Below are 19,220 nucleotides of genomic sequence, written 5' to 3'. Positions count from 1 at the left end.
AACAATATATTACAATACAAAAAACTTATTTTAATTTGTAATTCTATTTCACAATATTACTGGTTTACATTATTATCTGTCCTGAAGCCTGGTTTGCTATATATGTCTTTTAAAATATAGATGTGTGTATTTTTCAAGTTTTGCTGTGCCATCAAAATTGGTTTTGCAATCTTGAAATTATTACAAGTCACTGAGGTACAAAATCTTCATAGCATATTTGGGGATCCTTTCCATTTACAAGCTTGAAACCCATAAAAGGGCCATAACCTGCATGACTTAGTGGTAGTAACATGTAGTATACAGAAGACATGAACAAAGGGAAACAGATCAGAGAGCTGAAGATGGTATCATTCCCTTCACTCAGAGTTAAGTCAGCATCATCCAGTGAAGTGAAGTGAAATACAGCCAAGTATGGTGACCCATACTCAGAATTTATGCTCTGCATTAACCCATCCAAAGTGCACACACACACGGAGCAGTGGGCAGCCATTTATGCTGCGGCGCCCGGGGAGCACTTGGGGGTTCGGTGCCTTGCTCAAGGGCACCTCAGTCGTGGTATTGCTTAGGGTTAGGAGTCAAACTCTCTAACCACTAGGCCACGACTTCCCCTGTGGGGAAGAGATTGTGGGGCAGAGGTTGTGCTCACAGAAGGATTACTGAAGGAGGATTATTCAGGCGCTTGCGCACGCACGAACTCGGCTTTGTTATGATATCCTTTTCGTTAATTATTCTATGTAAACAACCGAAAATGGTGTGAAATGCCCGGATGTCGCGAGTACCTACAAACTAGAGTGGATGGTTAACTGTGCAAGACCTACAACGCACTGGAAAGGTCTATTGTTAAGATTGCACAACTGATCACGAATCCCTCTCAAACATCATTAAAAGCTAAAATTGTCGCGGAAACTTAAGTTTAAAGATAAAGAATTACACTATAACAAAGCGAGTCGTTAACACGTTGGTTCAAAGTATGAATCGCACCGTGTTCCTTGTGGCGTCTATGTAAACTACAGGCCTGCACTGTGGACATTCGTCCACAAAATCCTCATAAACAAACAGACATGCGAGTATAGATCAGTTTCAAAGTACTGGCGTTTATAATAACGTTCGATTAATTGCGAAAGGGACGTTTAGTGTTTCCTCGGGAATCTAGAGTTCAGGTGGGAACTTTGAGGAGCCACGTTTCATTCTCGGTCTGTGTCGAAGAGAGCACGGTAGTCGGGACTTCTTTTGAGAAATACAACTCACTGTTAGTTCTGGGACAAGGAAGCGTCTGCCGCTGAGATTTGTATTCAGGTTAGGAGAAAACACTGAACTAAGCGCCTACTGTTGTTTTCAAGCACCATCAATCACACTCGTTTCACACAAAATCAAAGGCGAGAGGAGACTAACGTTAGGCCATTTGACTACACTTTCACGAAAGGAACCGAATCAGTTTTCTTACCTTTGCCGAATCGGTTCTTTTTTTTTTTTCTTGAGGTTACATACGCCTTCCGACTTCTTCGTCCTCAGTTAATGTTTCAGTGTAGCACTCAAAGTGGTATTGTTGTGTTCAACTTGAAAATCACAGTCTGTCCCATTCCTTTGCCATGTAACGCCTCACGAGACGTGATAAATAAATGCTGTGTCCTATAGAGGGAAAATCCGTGATAGATATTATTAATCCAGTCACGTTACTTGGTTTTGTTCTTGTGTAGCAGTAAAAGGAAAAGTGTAACAGTGACCAATTCTAGCAAACAAAAACCTTTAAACCGGAACCGGTAGAGTGGCTATGCTACATGACAAAAGACAGCTCTAGGAATAGTGGATGGACTCCCGCAGATGTTCCCCTCCCTCCGCTCTGAATTGGTTTAACTTGCAGCAACGCATCCCACAATATGGCCGCCGCTGGGAATGGTGAACGGAAAGAAATTACAGATTTTCAGTTGACAAGTAACGTTAGAGGATAGACCATGAGCCGGTGGTATTTTAAGTAAAAAAGGCATTGCAGATCGTCTTTGTATTATGCCATCATAAGTAATAACACTAGCCGGCTCGTGGTGTACGGTGTTAGATCAGTCCTGTGGCGCCCCCTGCCTGTGGCCTTAAATCACTGCAGCTTTCTAGGATTCGTTTACGTTTAGTAGTGGGCCTACATCCTGGACACATTTTTGTTTAAAACAGCCTACATGATCATTTTAATATTTAGTTAGAGACAGAGTTTAAGTATATGTGTCTTATATGATTTAGTATTTCGCAGAATCTGAATGTTTCTATTTTGGTGTCAGCATTGCCTGTGAGTGGGGGAGAAGGTCCAAGTTCAAGCCTTTAAGTCCACCCCAGTTGTAATACCAAATTTAGTATTTTAATGACCAGAACTTTTTAACTGTTCACCATATGTGTAAGAAGTATTAATTTTAAAAACTTGCCATTTCGGCTTTATTCAAACTAGTATGGTTGGAGAATAGCATCTATAGTTCAGAATTGTGTATATTTAGCAAATTATGTTACTTCTTGCGTGTCATAATTTTCATGAATGGTTCATTTTAAAGGCTATTAGGCAACTGATTCTTTCTTTCTTTCTTTCTTTCTTTCTTTCTTTCTTTCTTTCTTTCTTTCTTTCTTTCTTTCTATAAATAATAAAACATGGAAGCTGAATCTGAGTTTCCCATATTTACCGAGCCATTGCCATATTTGATGTAATCTTTTTAAACAATATACATATTCTCACTGTCCATGATATATATTGTTGCATTTTTGTATTGCAATATATTGTAATATGATATATTGTTACATCCCTAATGTATGTATTAAATACAACAGCTCATGTAAATGTAATTTGATCAAAACGCTTATATATAGGAGTTGCAGGCCCTGTATTACTGCTAAAAGTGAACTATCACTCCACTGGTAAATACTGGCATCAAGTGGAGGTTGATTGCACTACAGTTTACAGTTCTATACAGAAGGCTTTGCATAACTGTTGCGTTTATTATATTTTTAATTCAAGTTTTGTTTCCATATTGTCGTGTTCTGTATCTGCTGTAAATGAATTTACAGCATATATTGTGCCTTACGAAAATTAACCATGGTTTATTATAGTAAAACTGTATGTAACCAAGTTTTATTTTTTTTTTATTTTTTTGGTGTGCAATACACTATTTACTACTTGTAACCGACATATTTTAATACTGTATCATATGATGCTTAAAAAAACTACATAATAGCTCCTGAAGACACTGCATAATAGTCCAATAATAAATGATACTTCAGTTTTATAATTTATGTATGTATAAAATAATAATTTGCAAAAATGAAAAAATCATGTTCTCAATTTAGAAGCCGTTTTAAACGAGGTTTATTGTATGCTGTATGTTTGCTTATGTGCGTCATAGAGAGGTCATGTTCATCCACAAGGGAAACCATAAACCACCAGTTGGAAATTTAAAGTACCACAATATGTAGTGACACAGGAGACGAATATGTGACGAAACTACGACTTCCTCCCGCTGTAATTAGGGACATCAATACTTGCACTCAAGTTGACAAATGTACCGTAATCTCATTGGTTACAGCAGTGTACACAGAGGAAGCAACTTAATAGCTTTACTGTAAATAATCCCCCCTCTTGACTTACACACACTGTCAGTAAAAGCACGTTTTCCAGTCTTTCTCGTTTACTTAAGTAGTTTGTGTTTGTCTCTTTTTACGGCAAGTATGGCATTTATTTTTAACAATTATTAAAATAATACTGGCCTGGATATGCATGCATGCATACATATATAAATATCTGAATGAATGACTGGACAGGGCTTTTATAGGAATAATATTACGACCAAATGCTGTAACTTGGGTAGCCAAATAAGGTACGCGATTCATGATGTTGCGAGTTATGGGAATACTGGGATATAACCCCCCATTTAGATTCAACCAAACCCAAACGCAAAGTAAAATGATGGCATATAGCCTATGTAGGCTACTATTTCTGTATTATTATTCAAGTATATCCATATAGCCACATTTCATCAAAGTTTCAGTAACCATTACTTTCAAAGGTGTTTTCAAAAAACTTTTAATATCACAAGTTAGGCTTAAAATCTCGCAGACAGAAGTTGTGTGGTAACTATAGCAACAGGACGTTCCCAAGCGCTACAGAATGTGCACCAACAACAGAACATACCTACTGTCGTTATTTATGGCTCAATATAGAATGTTTAGATAAAACGCTTTAATTACAGTCTAGTTTATTTAGATCAAAATTCTGACTTTGGGAAATATGCAATTGTTTTATGTTTCGTATGTAATTTCAATTTTGAAACACATGGGGGCAGTATTGAGGTAAAAACGGACTTGAGGTGATAGGGAACCAAGGCGCGGATTCATTGTTCAACTAAATCCCTCTCTGCACAGAATGAGTATGAGAATTCATACGAAGCGGTGACTTATAGTGTCGTCATATGACGTCAGAGTTCACTAATCGTAATCATTAATTAATTCATACCGAATCCATCGGTGGTGCACGACTCTAGACCTCGTCTTCTGTGTGCGGACAGGCCTGTAAATGCTCAAGGGAGTTTGCTCATATACCATAACAAAATCATGTATTTCGTTTGACTAATGACTTTTACTTTTGTGAAAAAGCGAGCGTTTATATTGAAGTTATAAGTGGAGCAGGTAGGCCTATCATTCTAAAAATTGAAGACGCAGTAATTTCCGTTCACCCAAGAAAGGCCATGACGCATAGGAGATTAGAATAGACTGTTTTCTTGATTAAAAAAAAAAAAAAAAACCAACGAAAGAGACAAAGTATATAATTATAGCGCACGTTAAAAAAAGTCTGCACTTTTTTCTTTTTTTTTTCATAATGTAATTTCAGTACCCCACTGATGGACAGCGCCCAGCCAGTGACCCTGTGACAAATGTGGCGTTTTTGAAGATGGCTCTTTTTGTTGTCGTGTCCCATCAGTGCTCAGTCCGACAGTGCGTAAGTGTCTGCATGGAGTGACTGATGTGGTTTGGGAACTCAAGACAACCCACGGACTGGTGAGCCTAATTGGCATTCACGTTGTCATGTCAAGTTGAAAAAAGTTGCAAATTGTCCTTTCTCCCGAAATTACGTTTAGAGGAAAGTTCCATTGTAGGTGTTACCTATGTGTGTGACTCGTTCATCGATGAGGAAGGAACTGTACTATTATATCCCGGGAGGAAGGGTTGATGACGTCTGTGGCATACTTAATGTGACTTACTGAAAAAAAGGCAAGACTTCCTATTCATAGATAAAAATCCGAGGTGATCGGAGCACAGCAGAAAAAGTTTTGTAAAAGGATATGTAGACAAACGAGTGCTGCTGATCTCACCGAGGTTTTGTTTGCAAAAGTGATTTTGTTTATATTGGTTAGGTTATTGTATAAAAGTGCAGGGGCTGAACCGACGAGCACACAAGCAAAGGACGGTGGCGCTTGAGGGAAGAGGTGCTGAGAGGAAGATCTCTATCTCTCTCACACAATCACAGCCGCGCCCGAGTCGCATCCAACAGCATTTCTATCTACCTACTCTGCAATAGGTAGGTTAAAATCCGGCAAAGACGCTTTAATTCGGTTTAAACCAAGGAATTATGATACGAAGACGCGCAGGCAACTGGATTTTCCTTTTCTAAAGATTATCTGCCGGTTTTTATCGTTTGCCTCATCCGGAGAAGGATTCTGTTGCGCATGCATGGCATTCTTTAAACTTTTCAAATTTCATCTTATGAGCGGGAAATACGAGTAAAAAAAATATCACTCCTGGTTTGCCTTTCTGGATTTTAGAGACTTTCTTAACATAAGTTCTTTGCGCATTACTTATATCGAATATAATAGGCTACAACCCAACCCTGGCGTTCGATGAATTTGTAAATTTACCAGGACTGTATCGCGGCTACTCTATAGGCTGAGTGTTTTATATTGTTAAGTTATTTAAACTTCCTTGTATCTTTACAGCATGGCCAGATCTAGTAAAGCGACTTTAGCTTTGCTCATCTACGGAATCATGATGCACTACAGCGCCTACTGCACGCCCATAGGGATGACTTTTCCCAAGATGAGGTATGTATGAGCTTTTCTGTTCAACGTTTTGGAGTTTTCTTTCATGTTCAAAAGGGATGATATTCTGCGACAAGCTTTGTTTTACAGTCTAGAGTTAAATCATCTTGTCGAGTCGCAGAAAAAAATAATGGATAAGGATTTTATTTTTATTTTTGGGGCTACTAAATTTATAGTGGAAAAAGGATTGGCTTTGTTGTAATATTCTGTAGACTTCAAACACTAACAGCTCAACGAGATTTTCCCCCGAGTACGCAAGGCTACAGTGCAAGCGCAATGTGGGAGGGCGTTCGTATCGCTAAGAAGGAATTTCTCCGTCGGGACAGGCAGATGCAGTGTAGCTTGTATGAAAATGAGAAACCAATGATTGTAACGGGTGGCCCGTAAGATGACGGTACAGTGGCGTCACTGTACAAACCGATGAAAAAACGAATGAGATGCTCAGAGCGGGACCTTTTGTTGTTAATTTACTGATAATTATAAGATTACATTGTCAGTTATATTTGGTTAATCATACCTAGTACGTTTCACAAGTCACTATCAATTCTCATTAATGAGCAAATATGGCCAAATATAGCAAGCTTCATCACTATGCTTGAAAAAAAAAAAAAAAAAAAAAAACTGCGAAGAGACGCTTGGAAGTATATTATTATTGTCCCATTTACCCTACAAAGATAACACAATAATAGGACAGTTTATTTAAAATCAATTCGATCCATGAACCTGCTTCAAGCACGAACCATTTATCATGTATTTTTTTTTCGCAAGACAACTGTATAATTTACGGTAGAATTAATTTAGCGATTTATTTATACTTTATTTTAAAACGCTTTTATTGACATCATATAACTATGATGGTTAAAATGTGATTTATTAAATGCATCATTTTTTTTTTTTAAATTCCAGACTAGACAACGATGTATTTGACGAAGACGGAAACTCGTTAAGCGACCTGGCTTTTGGCACTGATCAAATTGCTATACGAAGTCCTCCATCTCTCACGGATGACCTATACACACTATACTATCCGCCAGAGAAAAGGTAGGCTACATTATTTCACTTCGTTGTATGTCATATGAAAATCAATGTCATTATGTTTATGTTATTCCGCTATGTGTTCCTTTGGTTTCCCAGCTTTTTTCCTTTGCTTTTTTCTGTTATTGTTGCTGTTGATATTTACATCAAGTGACTATTTAAGATAGGCTAGATAGATAGATAGATAGATAGATAGATAGATAGATAGATAGATAGATAGATAGATAGATAGATAGATAGATAGATAGATCGACAGACGGATCGATTGACAGATTTACGAGGTGAATCGAAAGTAACACTATTACGCGTTTAGCCGAGTGAAGAATACAACTAAATCAGGGCTGATTACTTTGTTCTGTGGTATTTCATCACTAATAATAATTGTTTGGCGTTTTATCTCAGAACGGAAAGGCATGCAGATGGATTATTAGATAGAGCCTTGAGGGACATCCTGGTTCAGTTATCAGCAAGAAAAAATCTGCATTCTCTGATGGCAGTTCGCGTAGGGTAAGGGCATTTTTTAAGCGTTTACCTGCCGTCATCTTTGTTTTCCCCCTCTTAATTTCAGTGGAGGTGATTTCTCGTTGTCCTGTCTTGACTTTCTCTTGTCTTTATTTTTCCCGACTTCTTGTGTCTTTGTCTGTGGGCTCGCATGGGCGTGGAATTTCATGGGGGACAATTCGTAGATGAAACCCGATATATTAAAAGTGATGTTAATTGCTTGTGCTAATACGAAAATGTTGTATATTGTCAGAGAAAAATATGCCGAGAGACAATGCGTCAGAATACATTTAAATTCCAACATGCATAATTTATGAGGCTTGTCTGCTGGGTCTTCTTTGGATTTCTAATTTAATTCGTTGTTACGAAAAAAATGCTCGATCATTTATTATTGAACAATGAAATAAAAAATATGTTTGGATCATCAAGAGCGTCTATGCTGTACTGAAACCTGTTAACACATTTTCTGTGCCAGCCGATAGCCTAATAATAGTTCATATATTTGCAGCGGAGGAAGCAGCGAGGTGGACGAATCGGAACCATTATCAAAAAGGCATTCGGATGGGATCTTCACCGACATTTACAGTCGCTACCGAAAACAGATGGCCGTCAAGAAGTATTTAGCAGCCGTCCTGGGAAGAAGGTACAGACAGAGAGTTAAAAACAAAGGACGTCGATTTGCTTATTTGTAGCGCTGACAAAACTGCCCCCAACTGCCCCTCCATGTGTACATTCAGTCCTAAGATCAAAGTCATTCAGATATAACTGATTAATCAGTGGATCGCGCCTGTGTTCTTAAAACATGTATTTATGTATGAAGTAAAGCCATTAAAATGAATATTTTACTAATAACATTGTTTTTCTTTTTGTACAAAAGCACTTGAAATCGCACAGTTATACTTTGTGGACCAACCGTTCAGTTTCATGTATATAGCTCTATGTTAAAAACAAAAGAGAACAAATACCATCAGGAGAAAAAAAAAATGTGCACCTTGAAAATTATGCGCCTGATATCTTTTCAAATTCATCATCATATGCAGAAAATAAATAGATTTGAAAAAGACAATCAAAGTTCTGAATGTTATACTTATTTTTGTAATCAAAGAATAGAGTCTTATTTTATCCAAAGTCTGCCCAGGGATGTATCGAACATACTCTGTAAAGTACAGGGCTGTTTCAAATGTTGTGACTCCCCCTTTAAAAGGGGAAGTGGGAGAGGGATATATAGTAGCTGGCACAATTCCCTCTTTCTTAGCCCACTCATTTGTTAACTGTACTTCAAATCACCTGTCTTCTCCAAATGGAATGTGATTGTCCTGCCTGTGTTTGTGATTGGAGCCAGTAACCAGTGACTGGAAAAAAATGACACTGGAGTAACTGTAGTATTGATATTTGTTTGTTTGTTTGGTTTTTTCCTTCTTTATCCCAGTGCATGTTATACTTAAAATGTATACATGCATGTCTTTTGCACTTCTGTGTTTTCCATCCATCCAGTGTTTCCATGCTCATTGTATTGGTCACTTAATCAGAAATTACACTAGATCCGCCTCTGAGGAAGCAAGAGTCATTAAAAAAAAAAAAAAAAAAATCAAGAAACAACATGAATAAAATGGAAGAGGCCCTTATATTCAAGTGCATGCTCCATTGAGCTCCTAAAACATGTTTTGGAATTGGCGTGTCGGTCTCTCTCTCAGTTCATTGCATGTATTCAATGCATTTTTGGATGGCTTTGCATCACTTCTGATCAAATTTTATTCTTATGCCTTATTGTAACGCAGAAGCTGTGAATGCTTTGTTATGTGTTCTCTGCGGTTAGATTAAACCAGTATCAAGTAGCAAGTCATGACATAATGATCATCTGACGCCACCACTATCTTAAAATTCAGTTGAAGAATGAATGTGGTGGATGGTCCCTTCACGTCCAAGACTTAATTGTGAAACCTTCTTCAGTGGTGCGATCGCTCCTTAATTCTGCTGCGATAGGATGTAGTATGCTTAACTGTTTCATTCATCACCTCATTGTAGTTCTAGAATTAAAAGATAAATCGTGTTAATGCTTAGCTGTAATTGCTGCTGATGACTGAGGGAATGTGAGGCTGAGAGAATGAGGAGGCCAACAAAAGCGAAGGGGGAGGTCCTTGTGAACTTCAACGTGATGACTGTCATATTCATTATCCTTATTGCCAGATAGTGCTAGTGCATGTTGAAGATAGCCTTTTTCTTGTATGTATAGTTTAGGTAGACCCATCATCCTTAGGGAGGGATGCACTGCAAAACCATCTATTGTTTGTCATTTTTTCCGCCATATATTTTGGTTAAGCCTGTATTGAATTCAGCATATTTCTCCTGATATGGAAATCAGGTCTTATTCATCCACTAATTCAATATGTAAACCGTTGTCCCAGGCATGAAATCAATCTTTCTTCAATTTGGCATTGTCCCCCAGGCTTTATGTGAGTATGGATGCGTCTCTGAGAGTGCGAGGGGTGCATGTGCATGTAGGAAGGGCGGGAGGTGGGTGGGTGAGTGAATGTGTATGTGAACATAATGATGTTATGAAAGATGATATGGGTTTTGGCTTAGGTGCCTTGTGACAACTTACGATAAAAAAAATCGCCACTTATCACGGATGGCAATTTTAGTGGCCCTACAATGCTGCAAACTATTAGGTTCCATTTCACAAACTCCATCTTTACTTTTCCTCTCCTTTTCTTTTCGAAACTTGGTTTCAAACCTAATTCTTTAATTAGAGCTGAAAAGCATGGCCAGCATATATTGTGATCAAATCTATTACTGAAGTGGTGTACATGGTAAAAAAAGTATTAATTGTCTGGATTGTTTAAGCTGATGAATGTGTGTAAATGTGGCAAGCACGTGTTTCTGTTTAGCTCTACTCATTGTAGCTCAAGGCCCATGAAGCCTAGCTAGGTTTTGTGTTGTTTCTTGTTGCATAGCTTGAGGGTTTTTTGACAGCGAGTGGAAAACCTGCTGGAACCCAGGCCACAGCACAGCCTGTTGTGTACATTTCTGAAAGCGCCAAAAGCCTTAATGTGAACGTTTTATCTATACCTGAAACATATATGTGACAAGTGACTATTAGCAAGTGACATCATCCTATATTAACACATATAGCTCCTTAGGGGGTGACATTTTTAAATGTTAAAAAGTGTTGTAAGATTTGTATGAATAAATTTTTGTAAACAACACAATTTCTAATCCATGTCTAATCTTTGGAATGTTCCACTGTAGCCTGTGTAAACGCACAGTTTGTGTGTTTCTCTATATGGCTACTTTTATTCACACAAGCACACGAAGAAGGCTCACGCTGTGACACTAATGATAGACCAAAACCCACTGCTGTTCAAGATGTGTAATCAGTATAATTCAGATCTCCAAATATCACTGTGGGTGAGCTGAGTGGTTGTGATGACTTTAATTTACGCTCACAACAATCGGAACATTATCATAATTTCAGTGATCCTGGGCGATTAGATCAAGAGTGACCCTCAATGAAACACCACTTCAACACTGACAGCAAGACACACACACATACACATGCATGCTTGCAAAGATATTTACTCATACTTTAAATAAAGTTAAAGAAGAAAAAATAAAAAAATATATTTTATATAAGTAACAAACTATATAACAACGCATAACAATTCTACAGTTGTGGCGGAAGATCACACAAATTCTGTGTTGCCCAGCAATAAAGGTGACTCAAGATGCTGAAGATACATATAATTTGCACATGATGTGTTTCTGGACGTCCCAGTCAACTACAGAGGTAAGTCAAAAGCCCCATTGCTCTGGACGTTAAGTTATAAAATGAAACTGACATAATGATACAGTCCAGCAAAATCAGACTCTGTTAAATCTGACTTCAGAAAAAACAACAACACAATCTCAAAATCTGACTTCAGTAAAAAAGGAAAGTAAAGCTTCAAAAACACTATTTAAAGAATACAGAAAAACGTCAGATGACTAGTTTTTATCTCAAAACAGTAGTGCCAACAATGCAAAAGGTTCGATTCCCAAAGATAGCATGAATTGATTAAATCTACACTTTCAATGCAAAAGCATACATTTAAAAGTATAAAATTTTGGTGTGCTGCACCTTCAATGAAAGCTAATACTCTTGCTTCAGTCAATCCTGGAAGAAAAGCAAGTATTTAGGACAAGGTAGCTCTGTCTGAGCTGGCAGAGACCTCATGACACACTCTATAGCTCCTCACATATCTTCTGTCATCGTTTTTCATGCCTTCCAGCCATCAACAAGTCATGTTTCCTTCTGGGATGAGACCTTCGGTCAATCTTATTCAGAAGTGTGGTCAGAGTGGGCAAAGTGTCACTTGCTGTTTATTTCATATTGTCCAAGCACTGTATAGCACTGGTAAAAAGCCATTGAAACTCCTCCTTAAAAGGAGCCAAGTGCTAATGGAATCGCTTCTAACTTGGCTAGATGATGATGGACACACTACTTACCCTACTAAACGATTTAAAAGCAAGTCACAAGGACTTATTTTAACAATGCAGCATGTATTAAAGTACAAGCCTAAAGGAGCTTCACAGTAAATCTGAACACATTCCAGTGGGTGGATCAAACAGCACTCAATAAAACTCTTAAGTGTTCCATCCAGATAGACTTATAGACTTTCCGGGGACGTTCCTACATTCAACAGTGGGAGATTTCCATGATCGCTCTTAAACTACCATGTATAAAAATAGACGTCCCTATTGTATAGTAGTGTTGTCTTGGTACACATTCTCTCTGACAAAGGCTGGGAAGGGAACTCGACCCGCGGGACCGGGGCTGAGGGTGTGGCTCCTGATCCATTAGTGTGATCTGATCCTGTGGTCCATGCAGAAGGCGGATCCTTGCTCCCATGTCAACTAACTTAATCAGGGAAGTGTTGCTGAGCAACAGGCCACAAAGCACTCATTATCTGTATGGTGAGCATGTGTATACACATGGTATTTGATGGCAGCTCGAAGAAAACTTTAAGGGACTTTGCTGTGGCTATACACATTTTCTGTGGAATACCGTAGACCAAGGGTCTTCAAAATGGGGCCTGCAAGGGGGTTAAATGAGGGCTGTGAATTTTAGAAGAAAAAAAGGTTTCGATTTCAAATAAATGCTGTTCTTTTTTTAACTTTCTATTAATCTAAAAATCTTGAATATATATATATATATATATATATATATATATATATATATATATATATATATATATATATAATATATATGGTTCCATAAAATATTCAGTATTATTATTGACGTTGTTAACAACGTTAACCAAATCAGCATTAGAATGATTTCTGAATGATCATGTCACACTAGTGACTAGAATAAGATCTGCTGAAAATTCAGCGTTGCCATCAAAGGAATAAATTGCATTTAGAAATATACTATTTAAAACAGCTATTTTAAGTCGTAATAATATTTCCTCAATACTTCTATTTTTTACTGTATTCTCTGATCAAATAAATGCAGCCTTAGTAAATAAGACACTTATAATCCTTATAAGACACTTCAAAAACATAAAAAAATCTTACCAACCCCAAACTTTTGAACAGGAGTTTAAATATATTGTGTTGATCTGTGCTTTCAAGTTCATAAAATATATATATTTTACAAATAATATTTTGATAATTTACTTGCAGAATGACAATATAAAAGCAAATTCATAGTTTTGGAAGCACTTAATATTTTTCCTCAAATGGTATAAATCAGTTTTATTCATGGAGATAGATAGATAGATAGATAGATAGATAGATAGATAGATAGATAGATAGATAGCTAGATAGATATATAGATAGATAGATAGATAGATAGATAGAAAAACACAAATATATATATATATATAGAGAGAGAGAGAGAGAGAGAGAGAGAGAGAGAGAGAGAGAGAGATAGATCTGTTTGTCAAACAAAATCGTATAGAAACATCACATTTATTTTTTCCTGGTTTAGCTTACACTCCTCCAAGGAAACACTGTGTTCACCAAGCTGTTTGTCTAAGGGCCTCGAAGGAAGCAACAGAGCCCTCCTTCCTTCAATTAAAGCTGTGAAAACAGCAGTCAGGCAGGAATCATGCTGGGAGCCTCCATCTCAGCCATGTACTAGTTCTCCACCGAACCCCCTTTACACCGTACCCCCTTGCCACACTCCTGAGGTGCAGAGGATGCTGGGTAGATGGGTGTAGGGGTTAAGGGGGGGTTTTCCAAGAGGGTGACTTCACTGAGACCGGCACCCACCCCCACCTTACAGTACTCCTTTATATTGTGTGTCCCCCCATTGTGAAATGTGACTTATGCGTGTGTGTGTGTGCGCATGAACACGCTCCCTTTGGGAGTAATTTGCACTCGCACAACAATATGTCAAAGGTAAATCTGTGGCCTCGGTGACTGGGGAGATGGGGGGCTGGAGTCTGAGATGGCTTGATTTTTATAGGACTCTTGCTTTATTTTAAGCACAGATAAAGTGTTGTTATGTATAGTTGCTGAGTACTGATATAGATTTCCTGATTTGATTCTGATTCCTAAACACTCGTTTCAATTCTGATTCTAATTCATTTGGGAATTTTTCTGTTATAATGTTGATTTTATTTACATGAAAACTTTCTTTCCCAGTGTATGCTGTAAAATATACAGGGAGCCTCCTAACTTGGTACATTACAGTAAATATTAATATTTAATATGAATTAAAAAAGAATTAACAACAGGGCCCAAACTAAGTAAATTTCTATATCTGATAATCAATACAATCAAAACTGCTCTGTGAGTACCTGAAAAAACATTTAAAGGTAACATCTGAAGTAACAATTTCTTGTGTCAAACTGTAATTATATAAAAAAACATTGTTACAAAATGATTAAATTATTATGAAATCATACATTCCAATTGAAGAGTATAGAAAAGCCATGAATCTACAGTATGTGTATAAATCAAAACATTTCAAACAAATTGTTTATTAGTTTATTGGTTATTATTTATTATTTATGCACTTTATTTGTATATGCATTTTAAAATTTATCACAAATTTATCACTGAATACAATGATAACTTGTTATCTGACAGAGTTCATAAGATCAATCAGATTCATTCAGTCTATCTCATATCAATCAGATTTCAAACTCCTGGGTTTGTTAGTCTTTTTTGAATGATTCATAAAAAGGTATTATTTGTAAGAGTATATTTTGATTCTCTAAAAAGGATCGACTCATAAAAGTCATTTTTACATGAATCGAACTACAATGTATGCACTGTATGTTTTTGATTCACTATGAAGAATGAACTGTTAAGGGCCATTTTCAAGAATCAGACCACACTACTTGCATTATATGATTTTGATTAACTAAGAGGTTCAACTTATAAGAGTAATTTGTTTGTGAATCAGACTACACTGATAGCATGTATGTTTTTGATTTACTAAACAGGATCGACTCAAAAGAGTAATTTCTTCATGAATTGAACTACAGTGGTTGCACTGCATGTTTTTGATTCACTAAGAGGTTCAAAGAGTCATTTGTTTGTGAATCAGACAAACTTATAGAAAGATGTTTTCTTGCCATTATTTTGTGGCACTCACCCTTTTTTATCTCATAACTTTCAATTCAGACAGCCAACACAATGCACTGAGAGTAACACGATTTTTCCTGAAGAAGCCGTCTCCATCCTGCTTCAATGACTACCATCCTGTTGAACTTACTCCCATCCTCATGAAGTGCTTTGAATGGCTAGTCATGCACCACATCAAGTCTGCGCTCCCCACCTCCCTGGACCCCTTCCAGTTTGCATATCGGTCCAACCGCTCGACCGATGACGCCATCGCAACTGCCCTCCAATCAGCACTTACACATACAGACAAAAAGGACTCATATGTCAGAATGCTGTTCATAGACTTCAGTTCATCATACAACACAATCATACCTCAACAGCTCATTGACAGACTGGTCCAGCTGGGACTCAACACTTCAAGCTGTTGGACTTTCTGACTGGAAGACCTCAGGCAGTACGGGTCGGCAGCAACACATCCAGCACCATCACACCGAACACTGGGGCCCCCCAAGGATGTGTGCTGAGCCCCCTCCTCTTCACTCTGCTGACCCACGACTGCACACCGTCACACAACTCCAACCTCTTTATTAAGTTTGCGGATGACAAGACTGTGGTGGGTCTCATTAGCAAAAGAGATGAGACAACCTACAGGAGCGAGGTGAGACGCCTGGCCATGTGGTGCAGTGACAACAATCTCTCTCTGAACCTGAAGAAGACAAAGGAGATTGTTGTTGACTTCAGGAGAGTGCATACTCAGCATGCTCCTCTGACCATCAATGGTGCGACTGTGGAGAGAGTGAGCAGCACCAAGTTCCTGACACCCCAGCACTGGCCAAGAAAGCACAGCAGCGTCTCTACTTCCTCCGCAAACTGAGAAGAGCTAGAGCCCCGGCCCCCATCATGTGCACCTTCTACAGAGGCACCATTGAGAGCATCCTGACTAGCTGCATCACTGTGTGGTATGGCGCCTGTAATGCGTCCTTCCAGAAGACTCTTCAACGCATAGTGAGAGCAGCTGAGAAGATCATTGGTGTCTCTCTCCCCTCCCTCCAGGACATTCACGGAACCCGTCTCATTCGCAAAGCCCTCTGCATTGCAGGTGATCCCACCCACCCGTCACACAGCTTCTTCAGTCTGCTGCCATCAGGGAGGAGACTGCAGAGTCTCCAGGCCAGGACCAGCAGACTGAAGGACATTCATCAGGCTGTCAGGAAGCTGAACTCACTACCGAACTTGCCACCCCTTCCCTCTTCTGCCCCAGGCACCACTGAACTATGAACCCCCCCCCCCCCACTTCCACTTCCACTCCCTCCCACTAACATACAGTGACATACACCAGTCACTTTGTGCAGCATTGGTCTGCTCACTACCTCAATCAGCATAGAAATGACATTGTTCTACTACCTCTTCAGTCAGTTAAATAAAAGAACTGCTCTCTGAGCCCTTTGTCACTTTAATCAGACTGAATAAGCTTTTTTTTGCACTACAATCTTTATCTGCACTGTTTGTTCACCTCACTGGTTTGCACTCTATCTGCCATGTGCCTTGCACTGCTTTATTTAACTTTATTTTTATTATTTTTTTACATGCCCTTATTTGTATAGTTGTATTTTATATTTTAGATTTGATCTGTATCTATCTGTATTTTGAGGCTCTACTGTTAGTGTTATCTGTATGCACCATGGGTCTGAGAGTAACGCCATTTCAATTCTCTGTATGTATGTACTGTACATGTGGAAGAATTGACAAAAAAGCAGACTTGACTTGACTTGACTTGACAACTCATACAAAATGCTACTTCTAAATGCTACTATGGGGGCGCCGCTGCTAAAAAGCAATAGAAAAAAGTAAAAAGGTAAAAGATCACTCTTGAGATTTTAAGAAAGGATATCGTGATAAAATAGAGATCACGATCCATTTCAAAATCAATATTTTACCCAGCTTCACCCCACTGTTTGAGGGTCAGACGGTAGACACTAGAAAAGCGACACCCCTGCAAGTCACTCTGTGAAACATTACCTCAAGATGATACAACCACCCCACTACTATGAATCATTCAGTAGTGTCAGCTAAAAGGCCAACGGGCCAGTCTACCTCCACCCTGGCCTGAAGCAAACCAGCTTAGTGTTCCAATAGCACCTCTTAGTGAGCCAGTGCGGCTGTCAAAACTGCCAAAGAGCACAAAGCTCTCTATGACACACTGCCATCCTCAAGGGAATCAAGGGCACTTACACAGAAGAGAGAGCACTGAAACGTAACTCACACGGACACTGACTGGTGATCATCCCTAAGCGCAATGTTTTTCTCTTTAAATGGAAGCACTTTCTTTCCTTTTTATCAAGCAGTACATTATGTTCATTAAGTGTAAATGACTTGCTGTGGTATTGAAAGCTTTGATATATAGGGCAGGAGTGCTGCTTGTGCGTATTTGTTGATGAGACCAGGAAACAGAGTGTTGCTAAGCCACGGGAGTTTGACAGATACTGTGCAAGAATCAAACAGGGTGGAACAGGGAAAAACTGCCTGATGGGAAGAACCAAAGACATCAAAACAGTAAATGGCAGGAGCACCTAGTTTACCTGAAACAACAGATTGAGTTTAACAGTGTGTGGACCTATGTTTAGAGACCACAAACGAGCCACACCTTTTACATTTGCAGTAATTTTTCGCTTTATTGTAGGTCTTAACTGCTTAACAGACTCTGCATTGCTGTTCGAAACGAACTCCTTGTCTAAGAAGCAGTGAAAAAAAAAAAGAAAAGAAAAGAAAAGGATGCAGCCTGAGGCGCTGTCCATGGTGTTGAACTCTGTCACTGGTTTACTGGAGCTGAACCGAGGGGTCAAGTTTTTCCTGCTTAGCATTTGCCCCTACTGGTAGATGTTGGAATTACACCATCTGGCGGCAACACATTTTCCTCATTGACAGCCATTCAAGAGCATCTGTGCATTCTCTCTCCCTCTCTCTCTCTCTCTCTCTCTCTCTCTCTCTCTCTCTCTCTCTCTCTCAGCAAGCAATATTTAAACCATAAAAATATTTTATATCCCCAAAAGGCTGAATTTATTTGATGAAAAATACATTAAAACACTAATGTTGTAAAACTATTTTAACACATTTTAAAATATCATTTATTCTTGCTATTGCAAAGCTTCATTTTCAGCGGCCAAAGACTTTACATTACATAAGTCTTTAGTGACACATTATCCTTCAGAAATTATTTGAATATGCTGATCTGCTGCTCAGTAAACATTTATTATTATTATTATATTGTGCTCTCTGCCAGAAAACAGTTGTGCTGGTTAGTATTCATGTGGAAACTCTGGCATATTTATAAGGGTTCTTAAGTTCAAATTAACAGCATTTATTTGACATGAATATCTTTTGTAACACTGTAAATGAGTTTTGATCAATTTATTGCTTCCTTGCTGAAAAAAATATTCATTTCTTTAAAACATTTACTAACCCCAAAATTTATTTAGTTATATATAGTATTTATTTACGTAACGTAAGTTAATGTAAATATATTCATATTCATAAATCCAATTTTTATGTTTTAGAGATAGATAGATAGATAGATAGATAGATAGATAGATAGATAGATAGATAGATAGATAGATAGATGATAAGCAAAAATTCTCTCCAATTCATGTAGCTTATCAATATAGCTTCGCTAAAACAAAAATATTTCAGAGTAACCTCTCTGAACTGAAAAATACTTTCTCCTTTTTTTGTTCTGATACAGCCATAAAATTCAGCTCTGGGAGATCAATGTTTCTACTTGCAGTTTTCTATGTATAAGCCAACTTTCCCATCATGCATCTCCCAGAGCATTAAATCCTCTGGTGCTAAAGAAGCTACCATAAATGACAAACCTTCTGTATCTGCAACTTATTGTTCTAAGAGATGAACCGGTGTAGTTCATTTTTTCCCCCAGATATCACCCCAACAAAAAGAAGCTGAGCATTACTGCCATCTTCCTGCAGAAACGCTCCCTTTTGACAGTGATAAAGGTAGACTGCTCTGTGGGTGGGTTGGCAAAAACAGAAACATCCAAAAGACATCCAAAGACAG

At 38.2% G+C, this 19,220-nt stretch overlaps 2 protein-coding genes across 3 annotated transcripts in view; one reads left to right on the top strand and one right to left on the bottom strand.

Annotated features, from left to right (window-relative positions):
- yes1 (YES proto-oncogene 1, Src family tyrosine kinase) overlaps positions 1-1,955 on the bottom strand; it is a 29,168-nt gene extending 27,213 nt beyond the window's left edge. Inside the window, exons 1-2 of the mRNA XM_019114915.2 lie at positions 1,745-1,955; positions 1,445-1,629 (exon numbers count right to left, since the gene is read on the bottom strand). The gene's annotated coding sequence lies outside the window, so the exon portion shown is untranslated. The remainder of the gene's footprint in view (positions 1-1,444; positions 1,630-1,744) is intronic.
- Positions 1,956-5,231: 3,276 nt separating this feature from the next.
- Positions 5,232-10,804, top strand: LOC109101556 (glucagon family neuropeptides-like). Of its 2 annotated transcripts, XM_042774738.1 has the most exons (5): positions 5,232-5,542; positions 5,958-6,062; positions 6,966-7,100; positions 7,497-7,601; positions 8,104-10,804. In XM_042774738.1, the coding sequence occupies exons 2-5, from the start codon at positions 5,959-5,961 to the stop codon at positions 8,285-8,287; spliced, it is 528 nt and encodes a 175-aa protein (XP_042630672.1). In that variant the 5' UTR covers positions 5,232-5,542; position 5,958; the 3' UTR covers positions 8,288-10,804. The 2 variants fall into 2 exon arrangements, with proteins under 2 accessions (XP_042630672.1, XP_042630675.1); XM_042774741.1 differs by lacking the exon at positions 7,497-7,601 and having other exon boundaries at positions 5,235-5,542.
- Positions 10,805-19,220: the final 8,416 nt, after the last annotated feature.

The sequence above is a fragment of the Cyprinus carpio genome, chromosome A2, assembly GCF_018340385.1.
Source record: "Cyprinus carpio isolate SPL01 chromosome A2, ASM1834038v1, whole genome shotgun sequence".
NCBI lineage: Eukaryota > Metazoa > Chordata > Actinopteri > Cypriniformes > Cyprinidae > Cyprinus > Cyprinus carpio.
This window is presented reverse-complemented; position numbering and strand designations above follow the sequence as displayed.